Raw genomic sequence first — 13,770 nt, 5'->3', positions numbered from 1 at the left:
CATGGATAAGGACCAAGTTCCTTTAGGTCAGGTCAGAGTCCCGACGTAGGTAAGGACCAAGTTCCTCTAGGTCGGGTCAGAGTCCCGACGTGGGTATCAGAGTCTGTTGATCTTAAATACATAGCACTTTCTTTTTTAACTTTGCCTTTATTTTCTATCTATTTAACTTTTTTACTTATTTTTATACTTTTATACCTATTATTTTATTTTATTGTATGACAATGTTTATATGTGAAGCACTTTGAGTCTGCCTTGTGTGTGAAAAGTGCTATATAAATAAAGTTGCCTTGCCTTGCCTTGCCTATATGTTTAGTATATGCTACACGTGAACCTCCTAAGATGTCGCAATTTGATTGGTTCACTATCTCGATATATTGGGCATGATTGAGATCTCAATCATGGGATATTGCCCAATCGTCTTGACGGTCGTCTCGTCATGCTAATAAAAACAAATAAATCCCTTTGGCGAATAATTGTTAAATATATATATATATATATATATAAATAGCACTGATACAAACAAGCAATGTTTGAACATTTTATTGAATGGAATGAGTTTTTATCATTTAGTATTCGGCCTGATCTCACACAATCCAGAAGGGTCAAGCCTGTTGAAAGCCTTTTCTAAAAACAGAAAGAATAAAACTATTGTTTTATTTGAGAAAGTCTTATTACTGATGTTAAAATGAACAAAAATGTGCATCAAAGGAGAAGATGTTTATGGCTTTCTGCCAACCGGCCTCGGTACGACCGAGGCGGGCATGAGCGACACTTTGTCGTTTAATCTGAGAAAAAAGAAGGGGTGGGACTACATAAGCTTCGGCTTCCTCCCACTCCTTTTCGGACATAGACACTACATTTATTTTATAAATATTGTTTATGACACTTTAGTATCATAAACAATATATATATATTTTTTTTTTTTGTTCGAACGAACAAATCGACAAAATGAACTTTTGATGTAAGGCAGCACCCATTAATGGAAATCAATTGCTTCCAAGCCAAGGGCAGACTAATGCTTATTGTGAAAGTCTGGATTGTCTCATGAGGCTAATGGAGTTGACCTTATAGGTGATAAACCTGATGTCTTTACATTCACACACTACCCACAAAGCAAACCCGCCCCCTTATAAGTAGTACTCCTTGAACAAGACACACAGAATCCCTCTAAGCTTCAGCCCTAACCCTTTCTGGGACCGAGAGCCAGGGAATGTCCCTATCCGCTTCCCAGTTTGTAGATGTCTTCCAAGAGGGAAATTAAGACCATCTGTCTTGAACAGGAAACTATCTCATGCGTTAACGGCAAAGTGGGACAATTTTTTCAAATGCTCCAATTATATATATGTGTGTGTGTGTGTGTGTGTGTGTGTGTGTGTGTGTGTCATTATCATATTGTGGGGAATGGCTTTTCCTGGAAGTTATTATCAGATTAATCATTAATCATTATGTTGGTCAGTCAGACACATATGAAGGACTACCTTCTTTATTTCATTGTATATGTTTTAGTGTACTGCATGACGAAATAAACACACACACACACACACACACACACACACGCACACACACACACACACACACACACACAGTGCGGCGTTGAGAGCTAAACGTTCTCCTGGGAATCTCAGGGTTGATTTAAGGAAAGAGGGGAGAGAGGAAGTGGGGAGGGGAATTCAATGGATAAAGACTCCATTGCTCCATGAGATACCAAGAACACACCCTAAAAAAGCCAGAAGAAAACCCAGAGCATATTGTGTCGATGAGCACCAGCTGTGGTAGCGGAGCCTCGTCTGCAGCAGAGTTCGACCGAGCAACACAACTCTCAGCGACCACCGGGCACCTTCATCACGGTTAAAGGATTACGTGGTCCTGCTGTCCTGTAGCATAACAATGTTTAGCACATCCAGCCCGTCCTGGTGTCTGCACCGACACAACCCTGTGGTTTGGCCCGGCTTCAAACGTCCCCCCTACCTCCTAACGACCCCCTCTGCCACACGCTGAGTCCGTAGACGGAGTGGTCTGTGAGGGGGGATGAGTTGGTTTATACACTCCGTCCTGACGCAGAGCTGCCTCTGCCCCGCCTTACAGTAAGGCTGTAATTGTCCGACACGTAGGAGTCAAATGTGCTCCCACTCAAACATTACAACCAGACCTTATTGAGAGATTCACCTGAAGGGTTTCACATAAGCAGCAGAAGCCGATGTAATACTCCCTCCATCCCTCCGTCTCTCTCTCTATCTCCCTACATCTCTCTCTATCTCCCTCCAACTCTTTCTCTATCTCCCTCCATCTCTCTCTATCTCCCTCCATCTCTCTCTCTACCTCCCTCCATCTCTCTCTCTATCTCCTTATTTATTCCCCACCTCCATGTTTGTTAATGGATAAGAAGGGGGTTTTGTTTCGTTTGTTTTGTTTACTGTGTGGGTGGACACGCCCCGCCTGTACCTCTACAATGTACCCTGGGCTAGTTAGGGAGACCTGATGCATATACAATCTAATATATTCACAATAACTTTGTGCTTTTGTGAATGCAGAGATGAAGAAAGTACCAAGGTAATGTCATCTAATACATCCTAAAACATGTGTGTGTGTGTGTGTGTGTGTGTGTGTGTGTGCGTGTGTGTGTGTGCGTGCTTGTGTGTGTGTTTGGGATGAGAGAGAGCGAGAGAGCACCAATCACAATCAATCAATCATCCACAACATCCGACTGATGTTGGGTAGTGTGTGGATACTAAACTGCACTCTATATCACAACAGCTAAGCTTTTTTTCTGCTTTATAATGAATCATTGGTTTTAATATGGTTTGCACATCTGAAGTCCATCGCAATTTTGGGAGCATTTGAATAAAATAATGCATAAATAGCACCAGCTGGTAGTAATGTTTTTTGGTCACTGTTTAGTAATATATAATATATATAACTGTTTCCTCATGGGAGACATGGCAGGATTCAGTTTTCATTATCTTAGGTTACAGTATATTTACGTGAATGAAACATTTTTCAGTAGTCTAGAGTCCTCTCACTGTGGAGTATTGCCAACCAAACGTCCCATGATGCATTCTGATATCAGAGCCCTATAGTAACCCAGAGGGGATGAATATCAGGAGGCTATCAGGGGGCTCTCAGTGTAATGCCATTGGAAACCGTCCGGAAAGAAAACCCACTCAGGATGCGTTAAAATGTTTAAAACATTTTAATACCAATACTTTGTATGTAATACGGATGCAATTTATTTTTTGTTATGTTTTGTTATTCTTTCACATGAACGGTTTATGCAGAAGCCACATGAAACGGACGGATTTCAATGCAAAATTCCCTTTTTTTCCTCGACCTGGGGTACTTCTGCTCATGGACATGCTCGGACACGGTCGCTCTCGCCGCAACCAAAAAATGATGTTCAAAAAAACTGAAATCTTTACAATCGAGCGCCTTTTAACCCATTCTATTTATAGTTGTCAGGGTAAGAGAGAAAATAAACCTCACAACAACAATATGTATCCAGAGATACTCTGAGTACCTAATAAAACAAGGCCAGGGAGACCAACAAACACAAGTACAATTTCTGTAATTTGAAATTAGCAGGCAGGCTGTATCCAAAGACCTGTAAGGTATAACCTTATTTTTTTATTGATTAAAAATACATACAAAGTTGAGCCTTGATGGCCACTGATCAGTTTGAGTCTGTAGTATTTATTGTTAATGCTTATTATACATTTTTAAAGGACCGAAAAGGTAAACTGGGTTGGGAATATTGAGCTGTAATTAGACCAAATTTATATTTCTTTTATATACCACAACTATTTTCAGAGAGGATATGCTTTCTTAACTAAAGCTGTAAGCTGATGTTGATGATGCCATTTTGTATTTCAAAATGATTTGTGCAAATGCATGGGATATTATTTACAAAAACTCTTCACTCAGAATATGTATTTAATCCCGTATAACATCCCTGTATGTGAATACAAGTTTGGTTGCTGAAAAAAAACTGAAAACAGCAATGCCGGTTAAGAACGAAAGGTCAAAAGGTCACAATTTAATTCATCATTTCAATAACAGAATCTTAACAAAAAAAATATGGGCACTCTGAGAAGTAAGAGGATTAAAAAAATCATCAATATCAATATCAACTGCTGGCTTGCTCTGCTATCTTGATGAAGAATCCAGACTGGTTTGAAATGAGATCAGGACGTGAGCTGATCCGCAGATATGCCGGAGCCAGAGAATGCTGGAGGACATTTTGTTGGAGTTTAGCATCTTTCAATTAAATTATAGCTTTTTAAAATATAACATGCATTGATTTATACACAACTGATAAAAAACGACTAACTGCACACTGGGCAATTGGTACCAACATTCGTCCAAAGAACAAGTTTTAAAAACCTAAACTGTACAAATGTACAGAACCAAAACACACTTTCACAATATGAGGAAGTCAGACAACCGTCATTCACAATACTGGGTGGAAGAAGTAAAAAGTGCAAAGGAAATAGGAAGTAACAAAATACTAGGAAGGTAAAGTGGTCATTGGTCTGGGTTACTCTTCACTGTACTGATAATGTAGCTTATATCAGGTGGAGGTTTGGGCTGAGCCTAAAACTACTCCTTTAAGTAAGATAGCACACATTCAGCTACAGTGATGGTAAAAGGACTCCATGTCAAAACTAAAAACTCTTCCCTATTCTATGTAGTTCTCTTTTGCCTGCTTTCATAAAGGCACTAACCCTTATTTTTAAAGACAGTGATAGAGAAAATAGGTCTAATCAGCCAAACAACCTGCTAACATGTCTGGAACCTACAGTGGAGTCCTGTATACGACCATGCATGTTGGCACTCATCCATTCAGTGTAGTGGGGTTTAGGATATGGCACCGTCACATTTAGCCCCCACTTCTGCCGAGGTCCTAGCAAAACATCGCACACAGTAAGCTCCGTAACGGTGGACTGCGGCCGGTAGAAAAAAACACCAAAACCTCCCAATGCTCCAAAGATGCTAACAATGTCCCCGGACTGAGTCGGTGAGGATGAAGCAGCGAAAAGGAGACATAACAGGCTCAGTATCAAGGCTCAAATAAAAGATGTCTCGGGACGATGAGAATCTCTGATGGTGTCCAGCACCTTCAGGAGAAAGACTTCCACTGTTACTTGTTTAAAAAAGAGAAGAACTGACGCCACTTGGTCCAAAGAGTCCTTCATTATCCTTGTATATGTTTTCTTCTTTCTGCTGTCCTGGGTTCTCTTCTTCTCCAGCAGTCCCAGGCTTCATGCTGATGTGGGGCTGCTCCGGGGCCCCGGGGGGCAGTGTTGTATCAAAGAGGGCCCTGTTACGCTCGCCTTGGCACTTGGTAAAGATAAGTTCAATTAAACAAAGGACCACTGTCAGCCACACACCCCACCCCTCCCCATCCCAGAGTGAACTGCTGTGGGGTCCCTGCTTTGGGGAACTTCTAAATTGAGTGTCTTTGTGAGTTGTACAATGAAAGGGAACCAGTATGGTGGCTGGGGGTGGGACGTCCCGTAGCTGGATCAATACATGGAACTGCGGCGATTCAGTGTGGCTCTGTGCATGCTCCTGACGGTACAGATACGTGTAACCGTCTATTGACCAAAGACCTTTAATCTCTTTTATCTCCATTTCCAGCATGTCACCCTAGACTGTTCTACAGGGTGTCATCAAGGGGCTGTGTTTTAATGTGGATGTCCACTGCGTTCTAGACCAGTGAATAATACCAGTCATGCTCAAGAATATCCCAGAAAATGTATTTTTTCGATGCACCCAGTCCTCCCTGTCCCTTCTGCCACTGGGAGAGTATGGGGGTAGGGGGGTGGAGATGTCCTATTTATCAGTCCTTACAGTAGTTTGAGCACACCACATATTCGCTCCCCCTCCCCTTTCAAACAGACCCCCCCCCCCCCCCTCCCTCCCCCATACCTTTTAGAGCCCCGACACATTAACCCACTTACACACAGACATACACATGCGTGCACTGACACACACACACAAGCACACACACACACACACTCACGCAGACCCACTCACCCATGCACACATGCGCGCACCCACACAAACACGTACAATTCATGACGTACATTGTCAGACAAATACATACACATATACAGTACGGACACACAAAGAGTCAGTCGGTAGCTCAACATACGTGTGCGTTGAAGCCGCATTCGTGCATTTCATCAGCCATTAAGAGTGGGGCAGGTTCACATCACGTGTTCTTTACTGTGCATGTGTGTGTGTGTGTGTGTGTGTGTGTGTGTGTGTGTGTGTGTGTGTGTGTGTGTGTGTGTGTGTGTGCCAATGTCTTGTGTGTGCGTGCGCATGTTCGTGCACACGATCATGCATGTGTGGGAGAGCCAGTGTGTGTGTGTGTATGTTGTGAAACAACCTCCCCTGCAGTGATCCAGATCAAACCACTTCCCCCCTCTCTCTATCCACGCCCCACCCCAACGTCCTCGCTTTGAGTGGTCCCCGGCTGGACCCCAGGGCCCCTTACCCCCCCCCGCCCCCCGTCCCGCTACCCCCCCCGGGTTGCGTCCCCGTCCTGCGGCGGGCACTGCCCCACGTGCATGCGCAGCGTGCCGCTGGTGTGCAGGCGCCACAGCTGCACAAACTCCTCGGGCATGGCGTGGAACCACTTGTAGGGCAGGATGTTGTCGTAGTAGTGGTGGCTGACGGGCCGCTGGTCGGGGCCCGGCCCCGTGGCGAAGGGCCAGAAGCCGTAGGCCGTCACCTCCTCGCACACGCCCAGCGCCAGGCTGACCAGGAACAGCCCGGTGGAGAGGCGGCGTGCATGGACGCCCCGCCCCTTCCAGAAGGCGCCCACGCTGCGCAGGAACTCGGGGTTGGCGAAGAGCATGGTGAGGTTGGAGGAGGCATCGGCCAGCGCGTGATAGGCTCGCAGCGACGGCTCCGTGCCGGGGCGCATGGAGAAGGCCGGCATGTAGATGTAGCTGGAGCCGTACGCCCGCATGCTGTCCACGAAAGCCCGGCGGGACCACTGCAGCCCCTGGAACCTGGGAAGGGGGGAGGGGGGGGAAGAGGGAAACAGAGTGAAAGAGATGGGGGGAGAGGGAGAGGGGGAGGGAGTAAGAGAAAGAGATGGGGGTGAAAGATAGAGGGGAGAAGGGGGAGGGGGGAGGGGATAGAGAGAAACAGGGTGAAAGGGGGAGAGAGGATGAGAGCAATAGAGAGAGAGACAGACACATAACAGAAGTAGTGTGCAGGATTTAGTGAGAGGGTCTGTTTAACTTCCTCCGACACTCGTTGGGTTGGGAATGGGCGAGCTATGATGACATAAGCACCTGTGTGTATTTATACATCAATGTATTCATATCTCACCTTTTCTCTATGATGCTGGGGTTGGCCGTGACCAGGTGGGTTCGAGTGCCCACGTCCTCCATGTACTTCTTAGAGAGGGGTGGGAGGTTACACCTGCAGCACAGACAGATATACATATAGACTGAATACAGTAACAGGGGCCCCTTACTGTATACAGTAACAGGAGGGAGGTTACACCTGCAGCACAGATAGATATACATATAACAGACTGTATACAGTAACAGGGGCCCCTTACTGTATACAGTAACAGGATGAGGCTACACCTGCAGTAAGGATAGATATACATATGACAGACTGTATACAGTAACAGGTGGGAGGTTACACCTGCAACACACAGATAAACATATAGACTGTATACAGTAACAGGGTCTGACCGGGCTCAGCAGGGGCCCTGTTACTGTATACAGGAACAGGCCCCCTGCTGATCCCTGTTACTGTATACAGTAATTGTTACTGTATACAGAAACTGTTGCTGAATACACTAACAGGGGTCAGGCCGGGTCCAGCAGGGCCCCTATTACTGCATACAGTAACTGTTACTGTATACAGTAACAGGGTCAGTCTGGGCTCAGCAGGGCCCCTGTTATTGTATACAGTAAACTGCTGTATACAGTTACTGCAACAGTAATAGGGTCAGACCGGGTTCAGCAGGCTCCTGTTAGCAGGGGCCTTAGCAGGGGTAACTGTATACAGTAACAGGGTCAGCAGCTCAGCATGAAAGATGAAGTCACAAGAAGAGCCTCTGAACACGCAATCATTGATGAATATAAATGAATGGCTACAGACTCAACGTTTTGCAGAACGATGTAACAGATAGGCTTATGTTATGATCACTCTCTCTCTCGGGCGTGTGTTTTATGACTTTATGACTTCAGACCTCCAGGGTATGCTCTACATGAGCAGGGTACATGCTCTCTCTCTCTCTCTCTCTCACTCTCTCTCTCTCTCTCTCCTTTCTCTCTCATTTCTCTCTCTCATTTCCTGTGCCTTACCGCATGACAAAGTCTGCGTTGTCAATCTGGGCTCCACAGCCGCTGTGCCTGAGGACACCTCCGTTCCCCACCACCGCACACCTCCTCAGGGGCAGGCGCAGCGGGTTGTCCTGTGGAGGAAGGTGGAAGTCTCAGTGGATCTCTTAGGACACCCCTCAGATCACAGAACCCTTGGCTATGAGGGTGGTTCACACAGGAGGAGTTATAGGCTCAACTCAACCCAGGAGCCACTTGCATGCGGGGTCAGTAGGTAGCAACTCAATACTTCTAATTAGCTTCATTTTTGTAGACTTCTGAACATAAAGACCGGTCGGAGACTCTGTCATTGAACATTCTGTTCTTTGCATTCTGACGCATGCAGAGGTACCATTACGACAGCATTTCTTCAAACAACATTTCCAATCTCCTGCACAGGACATGCAGTGTCCAGCTGTGTGATATCCGGCCCCGTTCCACAATGCTGAATATCAGACCAGGAAGGACATGAGCCAGGGTCACTGCCGAGCAGAGAGACCATCCAGAGGAAGGGATCCGCTATACCAGCCAGGGGTCATGTCTTTCCATGCGTCACAACATCAAAGACATTAAAGCACATTATATTGTAGAACAACTGTCTGGCCAGATGATGTACACATTCAGTTTATACATTTATGTAATATTGGCCTGATTATGTAAAAAAGTACATAGTCTCTATCTATTTATCTCCATCCATCCATGGAGAAACATGGAGTCGTGATCTCGGTCTTGCTTCAGGTTATTTGAGGCCTTAGAGATTGTCGTGAACAGACATACTGTGGTAACATTTCTGGGAACGACGAATGAGGAGTGTATACGCCCCGACCACAGACACACACCGCCTCATGTTCAACCTACGGGGGTTTCGCTAGCATAAGCACACAGCAGGTGGTGATACTTTCAATATAACTCAATGATTTCCGTTGATAAAAGCCATTGGTAATCAATGGGATCATCAAACATAACCCATTTATTTGGCTGAGCGGTTTGAGATACAGGCAAACCTAAACTGCCATTAGCGACAAGTTTAAAACCTTCTCTCACAGTGATCTGACCAATGAGAGCCTAGTTCCAACACAAAAGAATCACACAAGTCAAACATTTGGACGGTTGCTGGCTCTTTCTAATTATAGGATTATGGGATTAATACAAATTATTTGGGTCCTGCTAGTAATTGTTCTGGGAGTTACAATAATAAGAGTGTCTCCGGAGAGCCACAGAAAGTCGTGTTACCTGCTCTAGAAAAACAGGCCTAACAGGCTGTCGCTCAGAAATTAAGAATTAACAAGCACATCACGAACACACACACATGAACACACATGCATGAACAGAGACATACTGATGGAACATTGCTACCACGAATGAGGGGGATTCAACTGTACGTCTAACACACACACTCTCATATTCAACCAAGGCGGTTTTGCTAGGCGAGGACACAGCAGATACACTTTCAAACTAACGCAATGACTGCACGAACGGCTTTGATAAAAGTCACTGGTAATCATATGATCTGACCAATGAGAGCCTACGACCAACACAACAACCAATCACACACATCAAACATTTGGACGGCTGCTCAACTCATCTGCTCTGATCATTAACGTGGGATTTCAAAACAAAACACACACCGACCAACACATGCCAAAACAATTATACACAAACAAGCATACAAACACATAAACATAACCCCTCACCCCCAAACACACACACACACACACACACACACACACACACACACACACACACACACACACATACACACACACACATACACACACACTGCTCCAATAGAGATTTACAAATCCCTGTCCAAACCCCTTAGCAGCCATAACAGAGTCCCATTCTGCTGACAGGGGGGATAAACATGTATATAAGTGTGCGTTTGAGTGTGTGGTCTTGGCTTGGGGGGTGGGGCAGTTATTTCAGAGCACTTTCAGAGCTTCAAATGTTATTGACCCGAGCCCTAGAGCAACCGGACCCTCACGGCCTCACACCAACATCGCGCCAAGGGCCCTACCTGAACGAACAGTGGGTAGGTCTCGTTGCTGACCGTGTGCGAGTGGTACAGCTCTCCGTCGTACCACAGAACCTTCCCCATGGGAGAGTTCTCCTTGGTCACTGCGAACATCCTCAGAGGGTCACAGCATTCCTTCAGCAGCTTCCTTCAAGGGGAAAATACCAGAGGATGGGAGGGTGTGTGTGTGTGTGTGTGTGTGTGTGTGTGTGTGTGTGTGTGTGTGTGTGTGTGTGTGTGTGTGGTCGAAGTTGGTACACGCATAGAAACCGCCTGTAAAAAGTGCAGCAACTCTTTGGCGACAGGGGGCGCTATAACTCGCGATCAAACCCAACGATCAGCCCCCATTATTCGATCAATCACAAGGCGGCTGAACCGTGGCGTGCAGCCTCGTCCGCCTGGCAGCAGGCTCAGGGAATATTGCACACTGTTGGCTCGTGCAAAAATAATTACACTCGAAAAGAATATTTGGTCAGGGTAAATTTTTTAGTAAATCATCTACGTATATGCATGTTTTCTGGGGTGTACACGACATTAAATGGGAAGTGATACAATACCGTTTCAACAAAAACATGGGCTGGTGCTTGACTTATGTGATTTGTCACTCATGCACTCATCATGAAAGATGCACCGAACTTAAATTCAACTAACGCTAATACGGATGTAACTATCTTTGTTATAATTGTTCATAACCAATATGACAACAACAAAGAGCCCCCCATATCCCCAGTACCCCTGGCCCCCCTCCAGAGCACCCCTAGGGGTACGCATAGCCCCGTTAAACTACCGCGTTACACTGAGTCCTCTTGGTGCCCTACCTGTACACGTGGATCCCCGTGTCGTTCTTCCGCCAGACGTGACCCTGTCTCGACACCTCGTCCACGATCTCCTCGTAGCTCGGCAGTCGGTACACCGGGAACACGTAGAACCAGCAGAGCACCAGCACACACAGGGCGGCCCACACCGAGAGTTTGCTCCGGCAGCATCGCCCTGACATGGCGTGCGTCTTTCTCCTCCCCCACGTCAAACAGGACCGGATTAAAGTCACCATTCAAGTGTCAGAATAACGGGGGAGATTGCTAAATTGAATTCCAAGGGTGTGTTTTTCTCTGCTGGGATGCACCGGTGCTGATAGTTAAGGAATGTATCCGGCATCCATTATCATCCCGGAGAAAGGAGAGCGCTATGAATGGAGCCGGGTGTTTTCCCGCAAGCCCGGGTGGCCAAAAACATCGGATACCCCTGCCCTGCTTCTCCTCCTCGGTAGCTCTCGTCCGTCCTTTTGAATGATTACGGGTCCCACTCCTCCACCACGGGTGAGATGGCTGCTGCTCGGGTTACCGCTTCTCCTTTCTGGGTGTGCATCCCCAGTTTCTGCAACAACGCCTCGCCGCCACCACCGCCACCGTCACCGGTCCTGTAATGTAACGAATCTCGGTCTGCGTCTGTTACGCACCGCCCCGCCTCTGTTGAGGCATCCCGATGCAAATCCGGATCCGAAAGGGTCGCCTTTCTCTGGCCGTTGGAGACCCGCAGCTCACCCAGTCCACCAATCACTCCTCGCCACTCGACTTTATTTGTCCTCCTGGATGTTGGGGGGCCGTGCAAGTGCACTGGGCATAATATATTAAGACCCTCTCCTCCGCCTCCTCCTCCGCCTCCTCCTCCGCTTCCTCCCCAACACCCCCTCCCCCGACTCAGCCCTCCCTCTCTCACACAAAGTGCTCCTTTTGTGCTGCTGAAAGCCTGCAGCCTGCAGCTCGCCTCCCGCCGAGATCCGCCATAAATGCGGTGCAATGCTGCCCCTCTCTGGCCGTTTGGGGAACTGAATTCAACGGATCTGCCGACCCGGTGGACGGCGGTAGTGATGGATTCGTCGTTGTTGTTGCTGATGGTAACGGTCAATGCGACACACATTTTCAAATATTTCTTGGATTCAGCGCTGATATTGGTTTGCCGTCAATGGAGTTTGGCGGACAGTTTGACAGACAGACTGATGATAGGCTACATGATTATCCAAAGTAAGCGCATGATGGCGACAGAGTGTCACCAGATAACTAAATAATGTGTATTGAATATGGCCATCTTTTTAATACATGTATAAAAGTAATTATTCCACTTTCCAACTTTGGATTGAAAACTACCTATGTCACAAATGTGTTGAATATTTAATATAATATTACACCCAACTCCCACAGATAACACCCTACATTCAAAGATTTGTGCAGTAGGTAGGTTCATGTAGGCTATTTTATTGAATATTAACATGGCAGTCATTTTTGCGGGCTATACACACACACACACACACACACACACACATACATATAGGCCTATATATATTTGATTGAGAACATGATGATGGGACTACATGTGAATTGAGAAACCGTGAAATTGCCACAGCAGTAAGTAGGCCTAACCGACGTCAGCAAAATGCCCGCCCAGTGTCCGGGCTCTGTGCCCAGGGGGGCCCGTCGCTGCCCGGTCCACCGGCAATACCGTGAGCACCGTGTCTGTTGCTTCTGTATTGGGAAAGGACGATCTCAGGGGCGCTCTCGATCACTTTACTACTACTACTTTACCTATTCTACAGAGCCAATGTGGCTCTGTTATATCTCTATATAAATTTCCATAGATTGAAACAGGCTGCATTTGTGGATAAGTGGCTGAGCCACACATTAGCCTATATCTATGAAAATTGGCAGAGATATAAAGCGCCAATCGAATATGCAACGAACCGCTGAGCGTGATACATAGGATGGACATAAACAAATCTTTAAAAAGTTGTCATTTTTTGTGAATTATTTGAAGTCGGCATTGTTAACTATATATTTTCAATGAATGTATAATACATATTGGGAAGGACGGTACAATATTGTTTTTCAGAAGTTGGAGGAGACACGTCCCCCCACCCCCCTCGTCCCCCCGGAATCTGCGCCCATGGAAAATCTTGCACTCCAGCTGCTATATGGTTATAGTATCTGGCCCAGATTAACGTAGATTTACACTGACTCTGGGATGATATAGGCCTACTGTGATGAGATAGGACACAATTCCAGTCTTGTCGAGCTATATTTATTAAGCACATGTAATACACAGTTAGGTTATAGGCAGTGTGAAGGATCTGGTGGCATCATGACCCCCCTCATCTCTCCCTTCCCAACGATGTAGGAGTTATATGTCCTGTTACAAGTTACAAGTTACAAGCTACATGGCATATAGCCCTAGTGGCCGTAAGCAGATATGCTACTTCAAAAATGATGTCATCGTCTACAGATGAAGAGGTCACTGATCAATTCTAAATTATATTTATCCATTTAGAAAAAAAAAAAAAATTAATATCAGCAGGTCTACTCTAATTAAATTTGACACAAGTCAGATTTTCTTCAAAGCTCGGACCTTTAAAAA

At 46.0% G+C, this 13,770-nt stretch overlaps 1 protein-coding gene across 1 annotated transcript; it reads right to left on the bottom strand.

The window, feature by feature from the left end:
• Positions 1-6,520: 6,520 nt before the first annotated feature.
• Positions 6,521-11,362, bottom strand: st8sia1 (ST8 alpha-N-acetyl-neuraminide alpha-2,8-sialyltransferase 1; the record flags this gene model as incomplete). Its single annotated transcript, XM_084483301.1, has 5 exons — positions 6,521-7,019; positions 7,345-7,437; positions 8,337-8,446; positions 10,369-10,513; positions 11,184-11,362. 5 exons carry the CDS (start codon positions 11,360-11,362, stop codon positions 6,521-6,523), a joined length of 1,026 nt encoding a protein of 341 aa, XP_084339427.1.
• Positions 11,363-13,770: the final 2,408 nt, after the last annotated feature.

This window comes from Micromesistius poutassou (assembly GCF_964030765.1).
Source record: "Micromesistius poutassou genome assembly, chromosome: 18".
In the NCBI taxonomy this organism is placed as follows: domain Eukaryota; kingdom Metazoa; phylum Chordata; class Actinopteri; order Gadiformes; family Gadidae; genus Micromesistius; species Micromesistius poutassou.
The sequence above is the reverse complement of the archived record's forward strand: the minus strand, read 5'-3'. Positions and strand labels throughout refer to the sequence as shown.